Raw genomic sequence first — 26,951 nt, 5'->3', positions numbered from 1 at the left:
CTTCATATTTTTAGATAAACGTAACAGGACGAAGAGGTAGCGGCTTTAGATCAGATATCGCTTTGGACGATTTCAAAATTTACCAAGGACATTGTAGTAAGTATCATTATTTTAAAGTATAATAAATAATCACGTTTCCTTATTCAGATGATATGAGTATTTCTTGTTTAAATGGTAGCTAACCTTGGGTTCCTATATTGAATGCAACTGCGCTCTCGTTCTTTAGATTTTGATTAAAATACTTCATCACGCTAAAATTAATTAATTACACTGTATAAATATCCAATTTACAGTGCAACATCTGTTTACCTAATAACTGAATATCGAAAGATATCGTTTCCAAAATATTTGCATAATTTGTTATATATATTTTATGGTGGCATATTTCTGCCATCCACATAGCATATCACGTTGGTCAAGATAACTATCTCGTCAAATCGAGATAACTATCTAGTTTCTCAATCTAAACCGACTTTTTGTTGGGGGATAGCAATCTCGATAATTTATCTTGTATCTTGACCAAAATTCGTGGCATTTGCAAATACTGCCATTCACAAAACAAGATAAGTTGGGATAAGATATTTGATAATAGACATTTAGAACTCATTACCAGGGACACCTCTGATCTACATCGAAGATCATTAATGAAAATTATAAGGCCGTCCTCAAAATATATACTATGCTAATTTTTATTTTCCACATTAATACACTGTATTTTGCGTCATTTCATCATATTAATAAAGTTGCACTGTCTTAAAAACTACTTGAAATTAAAAGTGTTGTGCTAAGAATTGAAATAACCATCTTTTTACCTTTTGTTCTATTTTGGTAAATTTTACTTTATCTTAATGAATTTGTTTGTTTTCATAACTAATCAAAAGATAATAAATAGTTTTTTGGATATTGGTTTTTAAAAGTACTAGTATTATTCTAATCTTTAATCGTATGACTTAATTTTATTAACATGTAGTTCAATATCAACCTTGCGTCATCTGTCTTTCATTCAAGGTGTCTAAAGCTCTTTAAGTCAGCATATTTATATATTCATGTTAATTACAGATTCAGATATGAAATTGCGACTGAAGATCAAATATTAAAAGATAATTAACCAGACACTAATTGACGGGCAATTTGGTATATTTCATTTATATTTTCATATATATCAGAGGGGCCTTTCTATAAACGTAAGGGAATTGAGTAATGAGTTTCGAAATTCTTATACATGTATTATCTCGTTTTGTGGATGGCAGCATTTGCAAATCCAACAAACTTTAGTCAAAATAAAAGATAAATGATCTTGTCGAAATAGTTATCGCAACAAAATATAATAGCTTATGTAAACAAGACAAAAAAGAAGTCGGAGTTTGTTAAGAAGAAAGAAAGTTGTCATGACTTGACGAGATATGCTATGTTGACTAGGATTATGTGGATGGCAGAATGCCACCATAATATTTCTTGTTAATTAGAGAATAATACATGTCAAATTCTGTATCACATCCCATATATACATGTATAAATCCGATACAGGGGACGTGTTAAAGGCGTTTCTTTCTTCATATCAGCGGCGCTAAAATTCTGTATTTTATATCAAATATATAATACAGATGGTTATTTTATAATTTTTTTCTATCATTTGACTCTGAATTACCTGGTTGTGCGCAAATGCCAACTTTTCTTTTATAAACTAGTATTGACAACACCTAAACAGAAAATTATAATTATACAGATAGATATTCACTCTAGATTTTAACTTGTTTAATATTAAGTAGCATTGGTTATACAATATTTACATTTCTTTATAAGCCAAGTGTGCTTTTTACAGCAAATACTTTTTATACTTTTTTTCACAGATTGTCCGCCTTTTACATTTGGGACAAACTGCAATAAAACTTGTGTTTGTGATCAAAGTAAGTCTTTATTGTGTGACAAGGATACCGGAGAATGCTTGTGCAAAAATGGATGGACTGGCGTTAAGTGTAGTTGTCGAGAGAAAACAAAATGTGACGAAAACTCGTTCTGTGAGGGAAGTAATTGTTTCTGTAACGACGGTGTTTTGAACAAGCCTACAAACTGCTCAGGTTAGATATAGTGGGTACTCGATGCACTGGAAAGACTTTGATGAAGTATATATCTTTATTTCTAATTCGAAAAAGAATTGTCAAAGTTGTTTGTTAATATCATCATTCCTAATCAAAATCAGACCATTCAACATCATAAACAGACTATAGATAATACTGATCAAGGAAAGGTTATAAAATCGTGTTGCCATACTTAACTAGAAAATTTAGAACTGTTTGGACATCGCAATATTCATATATAAATTCATTTATTTCAATAGTCTTCTACTAAAAATGCAAGGAAATTCATATGTAATATAGCTATGCAATCATCGTGTTACAGTGTACATTTTAAATCGTTCAAACTCTGAATTCTGCACCCTTAATTGGGCCCTAAGGAGGTTTCAAATTTTGAAATTGATATATTCTTTAAATTTTAAATTGTTATAAACATAACGCTAAACAAAGTTGGGGGTCTTTGGGATATTTCCAGTATAGGAATATAATTGAAAAATATTTAAAAATAATATTTGTTTTAATAAGAACAATTCTACAGTTTATAATATTATCATATATTAAAACATTATGAGAAGTCATCATGATAAATTTGATTCTAAATTGTTGGAACAACAAAAGGGGTTCATTTTTAACATAAATCTATATGCAAAAAAAATCTTTTTAAACAAGTCATACTTTACTAAAGTGTCCCAAATAATGTATTGGACTTAATAAATCTGCTTTAGTCAGGGTTATGGTTAATGTTGCACTGTGATGCTTAGGTGAGCGATGTGACCTCTGGGCCTCTTGTTGTTACTGGTCGTTTTTAATTTCCTTAACCAAAACATTTCTCATTTTAGTTTTGACATGAAACACATCGCCTGACGAAAAAGTTAATTAGAAAATATCCAATTACTCAAATTATAACCAAGTATAAATCTCTATCTCTTCTCTTTATTTCTAAAGGGGGTTGTAACTATTGCAATCCAATCCCCTGTAAACGAAGCCCCTCAATCAATTCCATCTATAAAGTATAAACATACCCTTCCTTGATTAGAAACATCAATTAATTTTATTATCTTTGTTGATATTAATCTGTCATTCGTTTCAGTTTAAATAAATCTAGTTAAAGACTCAACCGAAAATGAGATAATTCCTCCAGACTAGTTTCCATTTAACCAAAATATTTTTTTAGAGAATTCGTTTACATTTACGTAGGTGTTTAACATTTAGATGATGGTTGCGTTGAAGAAGATTTTGTATATGTACATGTAAATGTATGAAAAGAATAATTATCAAAAGAGCTTTTACTTACTAGTCCTGAGCTAAGAAATAAAATCTTATAATCAAGAACAATATAATTATGATGTCAGCCATACAGTAATTGAAAAAAGTTGTTGTTACAGCAATTGCATCATATTTTTAGAATTGATTCGTTGAAATGTTCAAAATAATATTTCTTACAGTTTGTTGCCATTTTGAATATAAATACTCTGGCCGTGTTGTGCAGCATTTAATAGTTTTATGGGGTTTTTTTTTTAGATGAAGTTTTGGTTTTGTATTCGTGTTCCTTCGAAACAGACATTGAAACATGCTCAATTTATAATCATGGGGAAATGAAATGGAGAAAGCATAGTGTATGTTTACTGCTTCTGTAATTCTTTAGCTTTTTATTTTATCTAAATGAATATTTATTGGATTTTTTAATACTTCTTTCTTTAATACGCTCTTCTAAAATGCAACGGTGATATCTTTTTTAATTCTAAGAACGGAACACCTAGTGATAATACTGGACCATATTCGGCTAAGGAGGGGACGTTTTACGCCTATACGGAAGCAACTGGCCTGTCTACGGGGAATGAAGGAGTAATGGAAATATCCTTAGCAAACTTAAATCTAAGCAAGTACCCAATTTCTAACTCAACGTGTTATCAGCACGCATGACTAAATACACTGTTTTTATTGCAATTTTATGTTTGCATAGCAAGTACCTTTTCAAAGTCGCACCAATTATTTCTAATTAAATTTGATTCATGTAAAACATAAACACGTTTAATGCGTTTTTCATGCAGAGAAATCCAGGGTTCCGAGGCAAACGTTATAAAAGTCTATACAAGTCTTTGTATCGCCCGAAAAATAGGTTAAGTGAAAACTAATCACCTTTTGTTTACCGAACATGAAAGAGCTGCATAATATTCCAGCAGATTGCCGAGGTGTTTCAATATGTATGAGAAGCATTCGAGAAACACGATTGGACCTGTGCATCAAAAACTTACAAAATTAATGTACGACAAACTTAAAAACTCAACGTTGGCATCCGTGGACATATTATGTATACTGTTTTGTCCCAGAGACAGTAGTATAACCTTTATTGTGTGTAAGGTAGAAAGCTGAAAAATACAAATACAATTACAGCAATGTGACAATAGAGTACAAATAAAATGATTTATGACATGAACAGTATTCAATACATTTTTAGAGCAAATAGGGGTAGTGTGTAAATAATTCAAACTTCCTAGAAATATCTTGCTAAATTACCTATAGATAATAGTTTAATCACTTACCAAGAATGGAAGAAAAAATTAATAAGTAAAACTTTCCTTAGATTGATTTCCTTAAATCAGCCACGTACAGTACATGTTTATAAAACATTGAACACTTCCTTTGCAGAAATTAGACACTATGCATACAAAAGGTTGAATCAAAAGATAGCCTACATTCATATATAATCATTTACACAATGCATAAGACAAATAAAAACATTTAACTAACACTGTGGTAGGGCACAATTGCCTTGAACTAAAAACACAGATCAGCAAACATGGCTGACGAAATACCCTACAAGGGCAAAAACTATAAACAAAATCAAAAGAAAGATAACTCTTAAAACACAAAAGCAACACATATACAAAACTATTTAGTTTGCATTTTGCTTACGATAATTCCTAAAATTTTACAATCGTTACTGAGTTAAAATAGCTTAAGAATGACACATGTTCTCAACTTGCCTGTTCTTATTTCTTTTTTCGTCAGCATACCTAATATGCTATGCGTCGTAGTGCAACTGTCCATAACATGTATTCCTCTACTATTTATTCACTATTAGCTACATTGTATTCACAATCATAAAAGTTCACGATATCATCAATCAATGCCCGGATACAATAGCTGCCGTTGAACGACTTTGTACGACTCCTGATGTTTTTGTCTTTAATCAAGGTCCGCAATACCGCATAGTTTTGGTGGTCTTTACAAAAAAACGAGAATAAGAATATGAATCAAATTACCTGAAAACTTTATATTCGTAATTTTATTGATTTCTATGATGATTTCACTTCACTATTTCCTAAGATAAAACAATTATTGTTATAATGATAATAATGTTTAATTATGTTTAGTCTTATTGACAATTCTTAATATTTTAGCAACAAATGCTTGCTTCCAATTTTATTTTCACATGAGAGGAAGTGATATGGGCGATTTAGATGTGATAGTGGAAGACAGATCTGGATCAGAAATCGCTCGATGGTCAAAGTCAGGGCATGTAGACACGGGATGGAACCAAGGATTTGTATTTCTTCCGGTTAATGCAGAAATGGTACAATTTTATGTTCTGAAATATAAAAATTATCACTACATTACAGCTTTGAAAAGTAAATTTTCAGAAAATCGAATGGTTTATTCAAACTCAAATGCTAAATTGATTACAAAGAGAATAAATGAAGTTCAAATATTCTCATAGTTATAAATTAGCATATCTAATTTTGGACTAAACTTTTAATATATGTTGTTGGACGATTTGTTCTGTAAGCTGTTAGATTTGCAGTTTTTAGAGGAAAAAATTAGTTTAATTTATCGTATAAATTAGTACACAACTTTATGTTAATTGGAAGAGACAAATACTATAAAATTTTATATTTTAAGATAAATATAACAGGGCGTAGAGGTAGCGGCTATAAATCAGATATCGCTTTGGACGATTTCAAAATTTACAAAGAACATTGTAGTAAGTATAATTATTCTTATTGTTCAGTATATAATCACATATGTGGATTCAAATTACGTTTCTTGTTTAAATGGTATACACGTTTTTCTTTGATCATTTTTGTAATATTGCAATTATGCATGAATCTTAAGTTAGATCGAGAAATTTCATCAATTTGTGTGAAACAAAAATTCTCTATATTTGAACAGAAAAAACTATAAAACTTACTTAAAAAGCCGAAATGTTTATACTTTGGCTTGTTTGTTTTCCTGTTTAACACTGACAAAATATTTTTAAAATAAAGAATGATCTGACAATGAAGAATTTATTAAATAATGCACCAAAATACGACATGTTAGGTAATAACTTAAGAAAAATCAATTAACAAATATCAAAAGAAAACAGTCAAATTGATTTTTGTTAAAATATATATTAAAAATGTTAGATTTTTCATACGGCCTTCCAAAACATCACAAAATTGCATATTTTTTGGAAATTTCCAAAAAAAAATTATACCGTTTAAATACATTTTTAAAAAATAATTTAGAAATATATATTTTGTTAACAAAACCCCAAAAGTTTATCATAATAAACCAGCTATTTTTGCATTAAGGTCTCTTGAACATGTATACTGCCCTATTGTTGATATAAAGTTAAACAAGTTGTTTTTGGCAATTTTTTGGAGAAAAAAATCTGATATGTACCAATTAGGCAGAATGGGCCAAACTGGCAAAAATACATAGAAAGGGTGCAGAAGCACATCCCCTTTGCCGTTACGTACCCCCTTCCCCCAAGTTTTTGGACCATTTTATGGCTTTTCTCTCCTTTTGAAAAAAATAGGTATGTTTGTAATAAAGTCATCAAGCCAAATCTGAACAATACGTTAAATCAAATACATGTCGTCTTAAATGATCGTATGATCGATAATATCGATGTGAGCCAAAGATTTAACCGTAAATAAATCACTTTATTTAAAACGAACCGGACTCTGGATTTACCTTAAAACGTTTAACTACAAAACAGCAGCACCGTGAATAGTGATGAAAAATCTGTTTTACGCTAATTTTACGTTCCTAAATTGTTAAATTACTTAGATTACTATACTAATTAATTCAATATCTGCAGAATTCATACAATTTCATTAACCACCTGGCGGTTTATTAAATCAAAGTACTGAAAATATAAAATCGAAGGTTTATGGTACGACTGGCAAATATTCCTTCCTTGTAATATCAGTGTATGTATTATTTAGAAAAACAAATCTTAATATTTTAATCCATTGTCAGGAAGTACATTTAAAAACAATTGTATCATATTTGAACTCACATGGTACTGAGTGTAGGGCCCCATTAAATCAAACTTTCTTTACACAACACATAGGGGGATCAAAATAATTTAAAAGAATAGAAGCTTAAGGTATCTCGCTCGTCACGTTTTAAGTTTACTGTGCATGTAACCACTATCTTTAAAATAATTATCAATGTTTTTATTTATATAATACAAACATGTTATTATTTCATTATTACACAACATTCATAAAGTAAGTTCACATAAAGTCAATAAACCGAGAAGTTTTGCCGAGAACTCTTTTCTAGAGAAAAATCATTAAAACCACACAATAAATGATAATTTTTTGCACTTAGCATTTGATTTTACTTCTTTAAGCAGGCAAACTTTAAACTGGTAATATTTTTGAAGAAACGTTTTATGTATGACTTGTTTCACATTTAAAAATCAATATTACAGAGTTTGATTGAACATCAGCGCATAAACATGCAAATATTTTGAAGAGATCTGAAAATTTTAGACAAATTTTGCAAGAATTATGCCATTGTAGCCGTTTTGCGAAAAAAAAATGCATCACTGGTCCCAATGGGTTATTATTTTAATTAGATACTGAAGACACAACTAGACCCACTGTATTGAGTTCATAAAAATCTTGATATTCAGAAAGTTTTAATTTCCTATCAAATTGTTTCTATTGAAAAATTAGTGCAAAAAGGTCTCAAAAAGTGATACAACAATTTTATCTTCAATTTTTTGGCCTAGATGTTAAAGTTTTTAACAAAAGTAATAGTATTGAAATGTATTATTTTCGTAGGTCAGTTTTTATATGTATCTTCTTCTTCCAGATTGTCCACCTTTTACATTTGGAGCACAATGTGATAAATCTTGTGCTTGCGATCAAAATAAATCTATATCATGTGACACGGATACCGGAGGATGTTTGTGCAAAAACGGATGGAGTGGCGTTAAGTGTACGTGTGAAGAGAAAACAGAATGTGACGAACACTCGTTCTGTGATGCCAACACTTGTTTTTGTAACGATGGTGTTTTTATCAAACCTACAAACTGCTCAGGTTAGATTTACTCTCCAACATGTGCATTAGACAGTCTCTCTCTGAAACACTATCCTTATCTCGTGTTTAAAAAAGAACGATTTCGTTGATTTGTTATGTATAGTATCAATCATTGCAATGCCATAATGAGATTTAAGACTGGTATGCTGATTCTACATTATTTGCTTTCATTACAAATAAGTTTCCACTTTAAAAAAGTTATGAAAATAACTAATTCTCAAGAGATTACTTGCATAGATTAACTATTTTCTCCTACAAAGAGTTAGTATATCATATAATAAAATCAGATACAATATTATTGTATTTAGTCAGTCAAACAGTAAAGGTGAATAAATCTCCTTATATTTGTTTCTACTAGAAATAACATCATATTTTTAGAATTGATTCGGCTTAACGTTCAGATGAAATTTCCAATAGTTTGTTGACGAATTGAGGTTTATATTTTGACGTGTCCGGTAACAGTAATCAGTTTCATGGGTTTTTTTTCAGACGAAGATTTTGTTTTGTATTCCTGTTCCTTCGAAACATACATTAAAGCATGTTCCATAGATTTTCAGGGGGAAATGAAATGGAGAAAGCATAGTGTATGTAAAACGAAATATAATTATTCAATTAATAAAATGATTAATGAAAGTGAATACATGATGCAATGTAACGAGATATCTGTTGGTATATGCGAGAATCGAAAAATTTAACTGAGGAATATGACAATTAATTCATTGAATTGGAATTCACTTTTAAATTATTGTATCAAATGATATTTTACAAAAAGAACAGAATCTGATAAATACGTGTAATTTAGCTAATGTTAGTCAAATGAATACATCATCATTTTTATTCTAAGCGTGGAACACCTAGTGATGATACTGGACCATATTCAGCTAAGGATGGGAAATTTTACGTTTATACAGAAGCATCTGGCGTGTCTGCGGGGGATGAAGGAGTGATGGAAATATCTTTAGCAAACTTTAATCTGAGCAAGCACACAATCTTTTTTTTTTATTTCAACGTACCATAAGCAAGTCTGACTCAGTACATTATTTTTAGCAAACAATGTTAGCAAATACAACAATCTTTAACTCTTTATTGAACCTAGATTTAGGCAAATACCCTAACCATAACCAAACTTCTCTCTTAAGCCTTTAAACTACAATTTCTTTGACCAAATAATAATACTAGCGCATGAAAATTTTACATACGTGCCTGCAGACGTTGGAGTTGTTGACTCGAAAGTTGAACATGAATACCTAATCATGTTAGTACCTAATCATGTTAGTATATTGTATGGGTGAATAATCAATGTTTTTTACATTATTTTACAGTATACAATTCATCTTTAATTATCACGCAAAATTTATCAAAATAAATCATCAAAATACATTATTGAATTACAATAGGACACAATGTAAGACCAAATACGGTCCTTAGCTAGCTTTGAAATTTGTTTGCTCGTGGTTCGTATTGTGGTCTGTTTTTGCAAAAAGATGTGTTTGTTTTGGGTTTGCACTACGATTGCCTAGGTTCCGCTAAAGCGAACCCAATGACCTGGCTTTTTCCTTCGTCCCAGTCCTTTGTTTATTCCAATAGGATACTTTCATTGTATTAGTCTTTTCCAGGCTAAGCATGTACAGGTGCGGTCACAGGATTCATTCAATTTTGTGTCCGATTTTCCATCCGATTTTCTCATCGTACCGTGTGACCACCTAAGTCGAAAATCGAAAGCAAAGTCTGTTGAAAATCTGAAGTGCGTCCTATTTTTAATGGACTTTGTTGTGAGAATCGTGGCGTCACAATGACTTTTTTCCGTACAACAATAATATTTAATATGTTTAAGAAATTGAAAATCGATTGTTAAGTCGTATTGTGGTAGTATATCCCACACAATATCACACTATATATTTTGAGCAGAAATATCAATGTACTATAGGCACTTGGGGCATGGGCACCCCTATACATGTAATCGTGTGGGATATAAATAAAATATTGGGCTGATAGTCATTTTTCCTAATTTAGGTTGTCTAATATACATACTATTTGATTACATGTAATATGAATACTAAACGGACAGTGAGAGGGCTTGCCGTTTTTGCACTTCTCATGTGATTTAATCGATATTTTGATTTAATTGATATATGAAACTAAATTAATGGCTCTTTTTTTTATAAAATGTAAGAATAAAAACAAAGCCATTCAAACATATTGATGTTCTTAGATTACAATTACCGTATGCTTTCAAAAATACAGTTGTTGACTAGTGTCAAGGGTAACAGTATATCTGTCGGACCGGCTCGCAAACTGTTGTCCAAGGCCGGGGGCCGACGGACCAACTGCTGCCCGAGAAACAGTCAACAATTGTTTTGTTATACACCTTCTAATCAATAACTCGTTTCGCAGAATGTGACGTCACCGGTCAACAGTCTTCTTATGACGTCACCGGTCAATAGTCTTTTTTAACAATCGAATTTAACAGTTCCAATCCAACAGTTTCAGTCCAACAGTCAAAATAAATAGTAACTGTTTTACAGGGGTATAGCAATATACAATCAAGTTAAGATTCAGCAAGATGACCCAGATGTCGAGAAGTAGCTGTTGTCTTCTCCTTTTATATGTGTCCGTCAAAAATGTAATTTTTTAACAGCTCATATCAAGAGAGATATGTTACATTTTCGATAAATTATTTTTTGGTGTAATAACTGGTTGTCCCAAATGGTGGACAATATAATTGTTCGTGTTTTTGGCACAACCAATCCCTTGTTGAAGACTTAAAAACTTTATTACATAATATGAAAATAAAAACAAAAGACTAGCACAGTAACTTAAACTACAAAAGAAGCTATAAAATAGCTTCTACATAGTAAACATGTTTGTTCGGAGTCCAATTATTGTAGATTGTGTCTGGTCTGTACTTACTGACTATAAAAAAAAACTCAGCAAGCCTCAGGATGTTCTCTGTATTTGGTTAAATAATCCACTTGCTTTTTGCAAAAGTCATACCGATGAGAAAATAAAAACAAGTTACAAATTTCTGGAGGGGGGGGGGTTATCTCTATACTGATTTTTGACATAAAAATAAAACCTAACCATTGGTTTTTTTTAACTGGGTAAATTTAATCGTTTAAATTTTATGACAGTTTAACCTCTTGATTAATCGTAATCTTTAATATTTTCTAGCAACATATGCTTGCTTCCAATTTTATTTTCACATGAGAGGACGTGAAATGGGAAATTTAGATGTCATAATCCATGACAAATCTGGATCAGAAATCTCCCGATGGTCACAGTCGGGACATGTAGACTCGGAATGGAAACGAGGTTTCGTATCATTTCCGGCTAATGCAGAAATGGTATGTTTTCATGTTGATTTTTTAAATATTTTTTATACGAAACAAAGTATTTAAAAAAATTCTGGTTAATTTTATACAACAATGATTAATAATATGCATGCAGGAGTATACATTTAATTTGTATAATTTGTTAAATGTTGGGGGGTTTCTATGGATTGGGAAGCTAAACTGACAATTCTACGTTGAGTTTTTATAAAGGGCTTAGAGTCAAAAAAGCTTTATGCTATATGTTTTCGATGAATAGACACAATTTAATTTGTAATAATTATATTTTTAGATAAAAGTAACAGGACGTAGAGGTAGCGACTTTACTTCTGATATCGCTTTAGACGATCTTAAAATTTTCCAAGGACATTGTAGTGAGTATTATTGCCACATTCATAATTAACAACGGAAGACCCTTCTGTTATTCTTCGGGAGCATTTTCGCACATTTATTTTTTTCTTACAAATTTTGTGCACGTGATTTCTCAAAAACGGCTCGGCCGATTTTTATGACACTTTCAGATCTGATAGCTACAATGTACCCATCCGAACCTTATACCGGGTTTTTTTTTTTAATTGATGACGTCACTTCCGGTTTCAAGATTTTGACGTTTTAGCGATTTTCAGAGGGTCGGTTTGGCCATGGATCTACTCCTAAACCATTGAAGGTATTGAGTTGAAAGGATTATTGTCAGAATATTGTAGATGTTCCATTTGGCATCCTATTCTGTCTGACGCATAAAGTGCCGAAGCTCGGCAGGGATCGCCGTGATTTTTTGTAGTTTTCTGTCATTATCTTTTTTTCTGAATTATTTTCTTAAGACGTGTAGAACAAAAAAAGTTTATACAGCCAATTTCTTTCATTTGCCGTCAAGAAAAAGGGGCTGGCCCTTAAAATGAAGGGTTCAGAGGGGTCTTATGTTTTGCATTGATAGCTCTTTATCTAAGAATATTTTGTAATACATTAAAGAAGAAAAACTGTTGATTTTAAAGTTATACGCCTATACATTTAAAAATTATCTCAAATCTTACGTAATTCGGGTTTTGAAGGGGCTAGACGTCCAGTTGCTCGCTCTATCATATCTCTAAACGGAGAAATATTTTAAAAAGCAATATTGAACAAAAAATGCTCAGAATTCTGTTCTTAACATAATTCTTCCTTTCAATCTTCAATATACAGCCCCAATAAGTACATGACGGACTAGTCCCTTTAACGTTGTTCTCCATATATCTCAAGAACTGATCATGAAAAAAAAATCTAAACACTTGTAAAACAAAATAAACTTCAAATTAAATGAGTAATCAATTCTCATCCAAAGAAAGGGTTTACTCTTTAAATAAGGGGCCTAAAGAGCTTTAAACATTATTTTTACATATAGAGTTGGTACTAATATGTAAATCCAGATTTCATTAAAATTAGATTTGTAATCGTTTTCCGATTATGCTAAAACACTAGAGATAATTTAAGAAAAAGGCCTTATGTTGACCTTCATCTTTGACAATTGACGGCCTTAATTCATCATGTTATTCTCAGTGGAGATCGTGCGAACGGCCTCAGTCTTGTAATAATTTTTACAGTGTTTAGAATAATTCCGCTCTTTTATATTTCAATTGACGTTTTAGCCATGGCCTCTAGAAAATAATTCTTACTCGCAAGTCATAATATGAAACGAAATGAAACGTTGAGGTAGTCCTCCTTACACCATAAACAACTGTCAGTCAATAATAAATTTAAAAGAATACTCTCCTACAAAAAAAATCAAGTCCAGACGGCAGTGCATGCTCTAATCTCCGTCCGTAATGTATAAATTCTGATTGTACAATCGTATGTTCGAGGGTTGCCCCCCCCCCCCCAATCAAAAATCTCCGTCTGGTTTTACACGTAATTAATGAAACTCTGACAATTGAAATAATTTTGTTTTACGGATTTCCATTTGCATTTAAAATTAATTTACATTTTCTATCTATTTCCCGTTTTCCCAAACTTCGCTAAATATTTTGATTTACATTTTCTACATGCATTAAAGTGTTCTGTGTGTCAATCGCAAACACAGAGATTGTGAATATAAATTGTTTACATCGTAATGAAGTTCGCTTTTAGCATACAAAATTAGCAGCTCACGCCGAGACTTACACGCAGCGTATCTATATTGCACGCAGTAGCACCCTTTTCAGCTCTTTATTTGCATAAATGATGTTCTCAAAACAAAAACCTCTTTAGGAGACCAATTTCAATTTATTCACACACGTTTCGGGTAAACACAGCAAGGTGTGTATGCGTCAGTGACAACGCATGTTGCGCATCCCTTTTCTCAATGATCACTCTTCAACGCAGGAAATGCACCTGATATTTATCATATTCTTTTTTCTTCATTAAATATCATATTAAACATCGTATATCTCAATTTTTAAGAAATTAAGGGTCTTTAGTACGAAAGTATCTCTTTCCGTCTATAGTTAACTTTAGAAGCAAGTTTGAAAGAATATTAGAAACACAGAAAAGTATAAAGCGATGTGGCGTATTCGTTAGGGTGTACGACACCACATTAAAGGATCCCAGAATCGCTTACCACCGTGGGCAGATTTTTTCAATCAGAAAATATTTTAAGGCGCTATTTCATTCATTTGATTTCTCATTAGTGTACCAATGTGTATGCTTATTGCTAAATACCATTTCTCTCTTCATTATTTTTTTCCTTTCCCCTTTTACTATTTTTCATTATTTTGATCGAGCAAATCTGTGGAAGCGAATTCTCAAAACGGCTTAGTTGAAAAACATTTTCATATCTGATTGTTATTGCTATAAATAACCTTATTGTATTTTATTATAAAACGCCACTGTTTGTCTAGATAAATGTAAGATATAAAGGGAAATGTCGTCCAGGGACGAATATTAAAGGTTAGAAATTAGAAAGATTCTAGACAAAAGTTACAGTTCAATAATTGAGATCTAATTTGAGTCTCAATTGATTAATTTGTATTAACAATATATACGAATTACATTTAAAAATATCTTGTAGTTTACTCTAAGACTATAAAAAAATAATTGATACAAAGTTTCAAACATTTTGTAAACTTTTTTTCCTCTTAACAAATCTAAACTTTTGAATTAAAAAATTTCGCCAATAAACTACGACATGCCTACACCAGAGAAATTGCTTACACCTTTGGTATTTGAAAACGTGTGATATGATGTCCGTAATCTATAATCATATGTTATAGAAGCAATTATCTTCATCGTAGCGTTTTTTACCTATGCATGACAATTTTTTATTCCTTTGTTACGTAATTAAGAATTTTAAGGGGGAAAAGACGTTGCAGTGTAAAATTATTTGTCAATGAATTTTTTGTTTTATTTTAAATACATCAACATTAGATGTCATCTACAACATAAGTTATTTCCATGACTACTTTCTTACTTTGCAAGGGAGATATTTTGATAGGGATTGTCCCGTTCTTTTGACATTTAGAATTTTTCTTGACATTTTCAACTTTCTTCAATAGTTATTTCATATATGGAATTTATTTACAAATTATATACATTTTTTTTAAGAACGGAAACAAATTTCAAATTATTCACATCATTGGCTTCTTTACATACATATAGCATTATATTGCTAAAATCAGCACTTTAAATTTGGGAGTTTTATTCTAAATTTGAACAAATTAAAATGTGATGGCACATGAAAAAAAATCTCAGTGAAATTAAAGATAAAATCAGATATTATTCTTAGCATGTGCTTTTTAACTTCTAAATTTTCATGGCAAATGTTTTAGCATTCAAATGAGAGTCGTGGACATGTGCCCAGGCGACCCAGGTTTAAGCCATGGGTGCCGAAAAAAAAATTCTAATTTTTTTGCGGAGATTAACAATTTTGTCTTTAAAGTGAATGATTTTATCTCATTTACTCAAAAATCGGACGGAAGACCCACTAGTTGCTCGCAAAAAGATCGTGTCTAGTTATTATTATTATTAAGGTCTTTTGTTTCCGACGGAAGACATTAATGTTGTTGCTTTGTTTCTTTTTCCCTATTTTTCTATATTATTTTTCTTCCTTGTAAATTTGGTGCACGCGAGTTCTCGGAAACTTTTCGACCGATTTTCATGAAACTTAATCTAAACCTTATTTTATTTATTGAGGACGTCACTTCCAGTTTTGCGATATCGTTTTAGCGTGTTTCAGAGCAGTACTCCTCTAAAACTATAATTGATATAACCTTGAAATTTCCAGTGATGTTAGACGAAAGACTGATATTTTGCATGAAGGTCTAAAATCATACCTATCATCAAAAGCGTCCGAGCTTGCCTGGACCCGGAAATTGAAATTATAAAGATGTCATTTTCTTGTAGGTTTTCTTTGTTTATCTCTTTACTCTATAGTATTTTGTTTAAAAATATAGAGCAAATATGATTAATAAAAAGCTTTCGTCTGATATCAGGAAAAAGGGCTGGGTTCTTAAATTAGAGATCGAGACGTGTTTAAAATATTTCACCCATAGCACTTAACTGAGAGATATTTTTTAATACCGTATATCAGATTTTTTCCGCGTCATGTTTTTTTCCGCGAATCAGAGCATAGAACGGTATATAATATTTACGCGAATCAAATGTTCACTATTTCAATATAACATTGTAAACATAATTCACGATTGTTTAAACCTGTGAGGTAAAAGGGGAAAAGTATCTAAATTGTCGCTCTTTGTAATGAACAATTTTGACAATGAAACCATTTACACGATTTCTTTAATGTGAAATAATTACCGATAATTATTTTCAGAGTCATAAATAAATAGATCATGTACCGTTACATATACCAGTAGCTCAGGTATAATTAGACATCTGTTTACGCTAGGAAAGCGACCGTTTAAATTATGTCAATAAATTATTAGATAAACAACGAGGCTTATACAAATCTATTATCTGGCGCTTGTCCTCCGATGCCGCAATTTGTACCTCTAACTGAAATAGTTCACCGTACTTTTACATGTACTTACCTGTTTCCTTTATCAGGAAAGGGAGAACTCTATTACATGAACAAACTTTGTATCAAATTTACGCTGATCTACTTTCCGCGATTCGGAAATCGTCGCGAACAAAGCGGAAATTGGATACACGCAAAAAAAACCTGATATACGGTATGTTATAGAAGCAAAATGTTCATCTAACAGTTCGTTGCCCATATATATTAAAAACATTTTTCTCATGTGTAACGTAATTAGGGGGTTTTAAGGGGCCAGAATCCAAAACTTTGATCACTTATATCTAAAAAGTACAAATATTTTAAAAAGCATTTTTGAGAAGACGATGCTTAGAATGATGTTTTCATCAATATTTATAAATCAAAATTTCATTAAATAGCCCAGATAAGGAGATAAGAGGCCAGCTCCTAATTGTTCTTTTTCAGTTAACTTAAGAACGGTAACAAATTTCTAAACACTTGCTGAATAAAATGTGTTTCATATCTAAAGACCTATCATTTGGTATCAAAAAAGAGTGACTGGTCCCCCAAATTAGGTGTCAAAAGAGCTCTAAAGTCTTTCTTCAATAGCACTTTACTGAGAAATATTTTGTATTATGTTAAAGAAGCAAAAATTTTCATCTTACAGTTATTTGTATTTAACTAAACATTATAAAAACTTTCTTAAATGTCTGCGTTAGGTTATTAGGGGTTTAAGGGGACCAGATGTCAAAAACATTCATCATTTATATCTCATAAAGAACAAATATTTCGAATATCAATTTAGAAAAGAAGATGCTTAGAATGATGTGCTAAACAATACTAAACCCTTAAAAGTTCCTTCAATAGTACCGATAATGAGATAAGGAGTCAATCCCGAAATCCTTCTTTCCCAGATAGCTCACAAAACACAAATTTCAAAACCGTTGAACAAAATGTGTTTAGTATCGAAGTTAAGACCTTTTGTTTGATATCAAGAAAAAGAGGATGACCCCTCAACTAAGGGGCAAAAAGAAGTCCTCTATTTTTTTTTTAAATATCTATATATTGATATATACTGATAAATTTGATATTTCCTTATACGTTATAGAAGCAAAAGTGTTGTTTGTACAGCTTTTTGCCCATGCAATTAAGAAATTTAAGAGGTAAAATCCCAATACATTTGGGATTTTTATATTTAAAAAAATGAAAACAAAAATAGTAATATCATCGAAATTCCATCAAAGATTATCGTTATAATTGAAATAATTTTGTAATTTAGAATCACAAAACTCTATCAGTAAACAAAAAATTAAACAAACTATGAAAGGAAAATGGCCAAATTCTGCACAATCAAGGATATATTTTAAATGAAACAAAAATGTTTTATAAGAACTTGAAAAAAAAGAGTTTAAAATGAAAATTTAACTTTGAAATTAACTAATTTGGACCTAACAAAACTTACAGAGGAAGAAAAAGAAAGTATCGAAGAATCTATAATGGAAAATGAAGTCCTTAATTTTTTCAAAAAATATGAAAAATGATAAAAGCCCTGGTGCAGATGGTTTTACAGCTGAGTTTTTAAAAATATATTTTGGTCTGATTTGAAATACTTTTTTACTAGAGCAATTAATATGTCATATGAAATAGGCGAATTGTCTACTTCTAATGAGTTAGGAATGATCACTTGTAATCCAAAGCAAGATAAACCGAAATTATTTTTCGAAAAATTGGCGTCCCATTACTTTTAATAACAGTTGTATATAAAATAGCAACAGGTTGTATAGCAAAACGCATTAAACAGTTTTTAGAAAAATTAATTAGTAATGATCAAACAGGCTTAGTTAAGGGTAGTCTATTTGGGAAATTATCAGACTTGCATATGATATTATTAACTACACTGAAAATTAACAAATACCAGGTCTAATCTTGCTTATTGATTTTGAAAAAGCATTCGATTCAGTGTGTTGGAAATTTGTTTTTTTTAAATTTAGAGTATTTCAATTAAAAATGGATAGAAGTGTTTTATAACAATATAACTTAGTCTAGATATTAAAATCGTCATTAAAGCAGTTTTTAGGGATTTGTTTGAATTTTTTGAAAAATATGAAAATAGATATATTCCTAGGTTAAAATATTTAGTCATTCTTTTCACAAAACAATTAAATTCTGCAGAGCAAAATGAAAACATCAAGGTCAAATGTAAATATAAGAAATCTGTAATCAGAAGACTGTTTATAGAAAAACTTTTGCTTCTGAAAATCTGTAATTGTCATCGTTTGACACCCATTGAAAAGATATATTTTAACGTTTGGAACGTTCATCACCATCTACGTTCTCTCATTTATATCACTGTCTCTTTTTTATATCTTAAAATTTTCTCTTTTTCTAAAAAAGAAACTCACATATATTTTATACCACCACTTGTTTAAATTACATTTGTAATATGTATATTGATATATATATAAATATACATTATATCTTAATATTGAATGTATCAAATAAATACTATAAATGCATACGTATATATGTATATATTGTAAGTATATTTCTATATTTATGCGCTATGCTTATACTATGTGAAAGTTCAATAAAAAAAGATATAGAAATATCAGATAAGAGTATGTTTTTAATATCAAAAGATCTTTCATTACATATCAAGAAAAGGGGCTGGTCTCTTAAATTAAGGACCAAGAGGGTTCGTGTCTTTCATACATAGGTCTTTACAACGGAATATTTTATTATATGTTATAAAAAGAAGGAAAAATGTTCATCTTGCAGTTATTTGCCCATGACCTTAAAAATTTCCCAATTGTTAAATAATTAGAGATATAAAAGGACTTCGATCCAAAACTTTTGATCCTTTTTTTCCAAAAACAATTGGATTTGTCTTGAAAAGCATTCTTTAGATGTTCAAGGGCATTTATGACTCTGCTCCCATTTGTATATCATGTTTCTATGACGAATATCAAAGTCAAGGTCACATTCTCTTTAAAAAATTGGACGGAATACCTCATTGCTCGCAAGAAGATCTTGTCTAGTTATTTCAATTGTTTGAAGAGAAAAGTATTGTTTTATGTTAACACTAGGTTGTGAATCATGGACATTTGGACTAGTATGTGAAAAAGTTTGTGACTGCAGAAGAGGAAGCTCAAGTAGTTGTGACAACAAGAGTGGAACATGTATGTGCAAACAAGGGTGGAGTGGAAAAACATGTAATTGTCGGATATCACTTGACAATTGTCATTCAGCATATTCGTATTGTCATGGTTACCGGTGCTTGTGTAAAGATGGAATCTACAACAACGGTGTGAATTGTTCAGGTTCGTATTTAAGCTAAACAATATTTCGAAAGAACAAGATAAAGTCAATTCGAAATTTATACAATTAAGTCAATCTAATTCACTTTTAAAAAGTATTGCAAGTGTCAAAAGAACGACTGCAAACCATTTGTTTTTCAATTAAATCGAATATTTTTTTTAAAACGTCGTTAAACTAGATCTTCTTATAATTCCGCAACAAAGCACGACTACATTTTATTTTCATATCATATAACCGACCGCCTTCTGGCGGCCGGTAATTATAACGTATACGTTATAGCGTAGAATGTTAAATGACTTGCTAGTTTATGATACGATTTTGCAGGCTTGATTGACGTCACATATTTCTGTGGATTTGATATGTTTGACAGTTTGAAACGATGCAATATAAAACTGCAACAAGTGCAGTGGGAAATCATAGAGGTATGTTAGGTTGTATTAAATTGTTCATAACAACCTCATTCGAGTATGGGGTATAGCAGTAAACCAAAAATATTATAATGCTGTCCAGTGAGTATTGGGGATGGAAATGAATTTTAGAAATTATGTACAACTTAGCTGCCCCTAGTACAGAAATGAAAATACTTTTGAAGATTATAAATAAAAATATTGTAAAAACAATATCTTGTTTTATTTTTGCGTAAAACTTCTACATTTGATTTCCATCTCATTTAATATCCTTAAACTAAAGATTCCATGATCTGTTGTTATCCGATTGTCTGACTTTTTTCAATCCACGTCAGTTTTGAAACGTTTTTTTTCTAAAGTGCAAGACCAATACTAATACAGTATGAGTTACAATTTTATGTCGGATAATCAAACTGAAATATTACTCTATTATTTCAATGACTGAAATTTTCTTACAAACGTGTGTAATTCATATCTGAGTCAGAAAATAAATTTCGAGGCTTAAATTAGAGCACGATTCAGTATAATTATTTCATATAATAGTTGACTCCTTAAATATTGTAACATAGTCTAGTGTTTAAAAACCTATCTTAAATTTGTTAAATATTAAGAGTCCATTTTATTTATCAAAATGAGTTTTTTTAAACAGCATGTAAAAAAAACTATAAAAGCACGTTTCACATCAAAATAAAGTTCTTAAAGAATAAGCTCCTATTTTTAAGCAAAATATACATAAAGCATAAATGAAAAACAAGTTTATGTTTGGTAAAATGAAAGGTACTGCGGCATTGTTTTATAGACATATTTAGCTTGATTGTTATTAATCTAAACTAGGTGAACAACATGTACACATAACACAATTTACTTTATGATTAAACTTCATAAATGCTCAGTACTTAATAAGGTTCCACGAAATTGATAAATTATTACAAAAAGGGCTTTTAAAAAGAAGCTACGTTACTACAACCAAAACATCCTTTTTCCTTGATATAATTAGTTCGTGTCTACTGTTTTCTGTTTTTAAAAGAATTTGGAACAAAACATGGACAATGTATTTCACCTTGAGAACAACCGCTTTCTGAAAACCATGAAGTCAGGGGAGTCATTACTATCTTCTAACAGCTCCTTGTTATTTTCTGTTCAAAATGTTAGCGTAGGTGAGTATGTGGTTAATTTACTGGAATAAAAATGTTTGTTCTTTTATGCTACCTGAGATCCCTTTTTGCTACCTGTTAAGTTTGCCGCTGAGCATCAGATGTACTTTTGGAGCATTTAAAGCCTCTTATGCTAGTAAACTACTTGACCAATAAAAATATATTGTTTTAAAAGGACAATGTTTTCCTGCAGGAGATCTAAAAGGCAAACTTGCTGCATAATGTATTAAAAATAAGAACAAAGGCTTCTATCAAAATTCATGACCTCTGAGTCTCGCTTTCTGGTGTCAGGACGGTGTCAATCTAATCATGATTTAAGGTAAAGATCTAGTAAATGAATGCAGACTGTCCTTTTGGCGCTAGAACCATTATGACGTCATAATTGATTTGATGACTCGTTTTCCAAATTTTACGGCTTTAAAGGAATTATGTAGAAAATAAAACAATATTTTGACATTTTATAATCACAGGAAAAGTAATCCCGGTACCTATATTCAATTTGACCTCATCTAAAAAAGGAGGTTAATAGCTTGTTGAATGCCGTTTTTGGAGAGATTGTAGGCATTCGAGATATATTTCATTAGTCAAAAATGGACAAATCTCCGAGATTTGTTACTTTTACCCTTCATATTTCATAGAAAAAGGTTGTTTGAAACATGATTTTTCATTGTGTCTGCCAAACATTTAAGCCTGATAGACCCTATGAAACAAAGATATTGTTATGAGGCATCATTAAAAGAATTTATATCTTGAATTTCATTAACTTGTGAGCACCTTTTATTTACTAGATCTTGACCTTCAGGAAAATGATATTTTCATAAAAAAAAATACATTTTTCTTCTTTAAAAACTGTTATATTCCAGGACATATAATAGGCAAACTATGCAATTGCCGTGTTTTTAACGATAAATTATTTTTTAAGGTTTGATATATACAGTGTTTAAGTAAGGTAATTTCAATGGTCAACCAAACTTTTAGCGCCAGGAATATAGGGAGCTCTCAATTCTTTGTAATGTAAACTTGGTTCGTGCCCTGGTTTGTCTACGTCTAGGTATAGGAAATACATTATTTAAAACAAAATAAGAATTGAAAACCTAAACTGTTTAAATAGGTGCATTATCAACTTGCAGCTAGAAAAATCTGAGGAAAAAAGATTTACCGTTTATGTAAACAAATACATGGCACAAGTTTTTTTTGTTTACCAAATAGACAGATTTGAGCTCTGTATCTGGCTTATATCTTGACAACTGAAGGTAAAAGATTAGATTCACCTTAAAAATACATCAGTTTGGCTTTGTAGACATTAAAATTGGTATATTGAATTATTATGTTATTTTAAAGAGAATTGATATGATATATTTTTCACCCATTTTTTTTATTTATTTGCACTCACTGGCAGTATATGATGTCAAAAGTGACGGTATTTTTATAATTCAATCAAAATCAAAATCTTTTCGAATTGGAAATATAGAGCGCAGCTTTGAACAAGCAATTTTTTCACTTATCAGTCTTGGATAGATAATGAAAATATTTGGTTTGTTCAAGCATGTGCTTAATGCTTTCTGAAAGAAAAACTGCTTAAAAGCAAACCGTTTTATGCTATAATTGCGAAAATGGCGGGAAAAGATCAATTTTTGATGTCATATTTCTAGAATATGGGAACTTGTACCAAAATGGAAATTATGAAAAAAAAATACATGTATATCTGTACAAATTAAACAGAAAATGACAGTAAAATGATGATGTTCATTTTAAGGGGCCGTTTTAGGCTCAAATCAAATATAGTCATTTAATAAAACAGTGACCATTCCCCTTTTAAACTATTACCTCTGGGCCATAGGTTCTGGTGTTAGTGCAGGGTCACATTTACCCCTATTAAATTCTCTTATAAATATTCTTGAATTCTGGACGTTCGACAGGCAGACATACAGTATGCCTGCATGGCAAGGATGAACCTAAAGACACTACAAAAGTTGCATGTACATTTAATTTTTATGGACCTTTTTTCGTTGGGTTTTATTTACTCCTGAAAAATTATTCCTTTCTTTGGGTTTTTTGGTGTTTATATGAAATTTGACATTTTTACGAGTATGAGGCTAGTAATCTACACCACTTACCAACCCAATCCCTTATATAATTGATTATACTATTAGAAAATAGATTAACATTTATTCTTGTTTTTGTAAAAAGGAATTTTTAATAAGGTACGGGGCCACACAATTTGAATTATAGCATCACCAGAAACACATATACATAAATCCTCCTTCAACACTATCAGTTATATCTCTAAAGAAAAAATCTTATGAAAAAGTTGAAAGTTTCTGAGCTCAACTTTTGTTTTAGGTCAAGAATACTTGTTTATCAATAACATTTCCCCTCCATCCCCACCTCCCCCATACACATTTTTTTTTACTTTATACTTAATGTGTTTACTGTTAATATTTCACATGGTAACTGTACATGATTAATCATGCATTATTACCAGTTTGATAATGCACTATGCAGTGTGTCTTAGGATGATAATTTGCTCATTTTTCTCCATATACTGTACGTTTTCCACAATTTAAACCAAAATTTAATTTTGTGTGGGTTGAATTCAAGAGCAAGCGATTTGTGAAAATGGCACGAGTTTTGCTTTGCTTTCAGAGCTGGAGAGTTGCCTACAGGTGAAATACTTTATTCATGATCAGGAGAATCAAAGGTTAAGAATTAAAGTAGAAAAAGAAAACAACCAACTGATTGACAGACTGTTTCAAGGAAAGGACTGGTCAACAGCCCGGATTACTTTGAATGCAATGTCAAATATGAAGGTATATGCATGATACATATGTTACGGGAATAACAATGAATAATCTTTGTTAGAAACATTACGGGAAAAAATAATATTTACAAAAATGTATTTATTTACAAGTTTTCAAGATATACCTGTTTTTCTGTAGATTCATTTCATTGGAAATCCATTCAGCAATACTTCTATAATGATTGATGACATTATCATTACAACAAAATCCTGCGGTAATTATTATTATTATACTTTTATGTTAAATACTGAAATCTGATTGGTTTAGATGCAGTTGGTAATCCGTTCTATTACCCTCAGCGTTAGCAACACACTTGGCAACGGGTAACACAACGAATTGTAACCGGTTCGCCGTAGAATTCACTTTATTTCTGTATAAAAGCAGTATAATTTTCTTTAAAAATTAAGACATTCAGTATAATAAAATAAATAGTGCCTATTTGGGAGGGTAACTGTTGAAATTGACACCCTTTGAAAACCATTGTCCACCTCCGCTTCGCGTCGGTAGACAATGGTTTTCTCGGGGTGTCAATTTCAACAATTATCCTCCTAAACAGGCACAATTTATATAATATTGGTGGGTGAGTGGGGGTGTGTGTGTGCGCGCAAATAAAAAATAAAGATCTTCATAAAGATTAAACCTAAAACGCATTTGTTATCAAACTAAATGTGTGCCATCCCTTAACAAAGTAGCATTAACACAGGTACCCAACAACTCTGCATTGTTTGAACATGTACACACTATTTATCATTTTATTTCATATATTATTTAGATACGAAATATGAAGATCAAGAAAAACGTAAGCTTCTATTTTCAAATACAAACATAATGGAATTGACATTCATATAAATGTGTATTTATTAATTGAACTGCACTATATATATATATATATATATATATATATATATATATATATATATATATATATATATATATATATATATATATATATATATTATTTTCTTATTTGATTAGAGAACAGGACATATGGAGAAAATACGATCTTTGTTATTATATTTATTTACTCCTTTGTTCTGGGATTGACGTGGCTTATAATGGCTGTATGTGTCATCTACAAAAGCCGACGTAGAAAAAACATCATTGACGCACAAGATATTCAGTTAGAGGCTCAAGACATGATGCAACCTACAAATGCTGAGGAGATTTACACTTCACTTGATTGTCCAGATCAAGAAACCTATTACGAGGACATGAAGACATCCTAAAAATCTTCTATTTCCAAAAAAGAGATAAAATTATGACTGTATTCGTGCCATCCAGAGTTTCATACATATTAAAGCAATTTATGAGCTATTGAAAAAAATGAGCTTTATGCATATTTCGTACATTTGAACTGTAATTAATAATAATGATTATTATAACTGTTAATATGGTATTCCGTTTCCAACGGAAGACCTTATTGTTTTTTCCCTTTTATTATTTTTGTTATGCTTTTTTGTACAAGCGATTTCTTGAAAACGACTCGACCGATTTTCGTGAAAATTTTAGATCTTGTAGATTTTGATAAAAACCTTTTATGTAATTTTTTATTTCAATGACGTCATTTCCGTTCGTGATATATCGATGTTTTAGCGGCATGCTTGTCCTGTTATCTACTCCTATACGAAAAGAGATATTGGGTTCAAATTTTCAAGATTGTCAATGTGTCTAAAGGCATTTTTGATTAATTGTTTGGTTTCAAAGGCGTCGGAGCTCGCCTGGACCTGAAAATTTTGTTTTAATGGTTTTCGTTCTTTATCTCCTTTCTTGAAAATATTTTAACATAACATATATAGCAAATAAAATTACTTTTTATAGGAGTTTCGTTTAATATCAAGAAAAAGGGGCTAGTTCCTCAAATTAGGGGCCAAAAGAGCTACAAAGTCCTTCTTCAATAGAACTTTAATGAGAAATATTTTGCCATATGTTTAAGAAGCAAAAATGTCTATCTTGCACTTATAAAACTATACATTATTAAAAAAATACCATCCGTTACGTAATTAAGGATTTTAAGGGGCCAGAAGTCAAAAATTTTGATTAAATATATCACGAAAAGAACTGATATTTTGAAAAGCAACATAGAATAAAAGATGCTTAGAATGATGTTTTAAACAATATTTAACCATAAACGTTTCGTTATTTGTCCCAAAAAAGGAATGAGGGGTCGGCCCCTTAAACGTCCTATCCCAGATAGCTTAAAAACGGTAACGAATTTTTACACAGTTGTTGAAAATGTATTTAATATTAAAAGACCTTTCACATGATGTCAAGAAAAAGGGGCTGGCCTTAAATTTAGGGGCCAAAGGGGCTCTAAAGCCTTTCCTTCATAGCACTTTACTGAGAAATATTTTGTAATATGTTTAAGAAGCAAAAATGTTCATCTCACATTTATTTAACAATAAATTATAATTATTTTATCATGCGTTTTAAGGGGCGAGATATCCAAAACTTTGATAGCTTATATCTCAAACAAATATCAACAAATATGTTGAAAAGCATTATTTTGAAAAGCAATATAGAATAAACGATGCTGAAAATGATGTTCCTAACAAAATTCAATCATAAAGATTTTGTTATGTGGCCCCGATAAAGAGATTAAGGAGA

General features: G+C 30.8%; 1 protein-coding gene across 1 annotated transcript in view; it reads left to right on the top strand.

Moving 5' to 3' along the window:
* The window catches only part of LOC117684818 (MAM and LDL-receptor class A domain-containing protein 1-like), a 36,290-nt gene extending 10,712 nt beyond the window's left edge, over positions 1 to 25,578 (top strand). The window contains exons 2-19 of the mRNA XM_034458507.2: positions 15 to 96; positions 1,851 to 2,078; positions 3,597 to 3,691; positions 3,822 to 3,954; positions 5,480 to 5,652; positions 5,979 to 6,060; positions 8,172 to 8,399; positions 8,889 to 8,983; positions 9,244 to 9,376; positions 11,571 to 11,743; positions 12,021 to 12,102; positions 19,754 to 19,987; positions 20,310 to 20,407; positions 21,420 to 21,549; positions 24,193 to 24,356; positions 24,486 to 24,561; positions 25,120 to 25,146; positions 25,323 to 25,578. Of these exons, the coding sequence (XP_034314398.2) occupies positions 15 to 96; positions 1,851 to 2,078; positions 3,597 to 3,691; positions 3,822 to 3,954; positions 5,480 to 5,652; positions 5,979 to 6,060; positions 8,172 to 8,399; positions 8,889 to 8,983; positions 9,244 to 9,376; positions 11,571 to 11,743; positions 12,021 to 12,102; positions 19,754 to 19,987; positions 20,310 to 20,407; positions 21,420 to 21,549; positions 24,193 to 24,356; positions 24,486 to 24,561; positions 25,120 to 25,146; positions 25,323 to 25,573 (2,484 nt within the window). The 3' untranslated portion in view covers positions 25,574 to 25,578. The remainder of the gene's footprint in view (positions 1 to 14; positions 97 to 1,850; positions 2,079 to 3,596; positions 3,692 to 3,821; positions 3,955 to 5,479; positions 5,653 to 5,978; positions 6,061 to 8,171; positions 8,400 to 8,888; positions 8,984 to 9,243; positions 9,377 to 11,570; positions 11,744 to 12,020; positions 12,103 to 19,753; positions 19,988 to 20,309; positions 20,408 to 21,419; positions 21,550 to 24,192; positions 24,357 to 24,485; positions 24,562 to 25,119; positions 25,147 to 25,322) is intronic.
* The last annotated feature ends 1,373 nt before the right edge of the window (positions 25,579 to 26,951 follow it).

This window comes from Magallana gigas, chromosome 5, assembly GCF_963853765.1.
Source record: "Magallana gigas chromosome 5, xbMagGiga1.1, whole genome shotgun sequence".
Taxonomy (NCBI): domain Eukaryota; kingdom Metazoa; phylum Mollusca; class Bivalvia; order Ostreida; family Ostreidae; genus Magallana; species Magallana gigas.
Note: the sequence above shows the minus strand (reverse complement) of the source record. Positions and strands in the feature narration are given on the sequence as shown.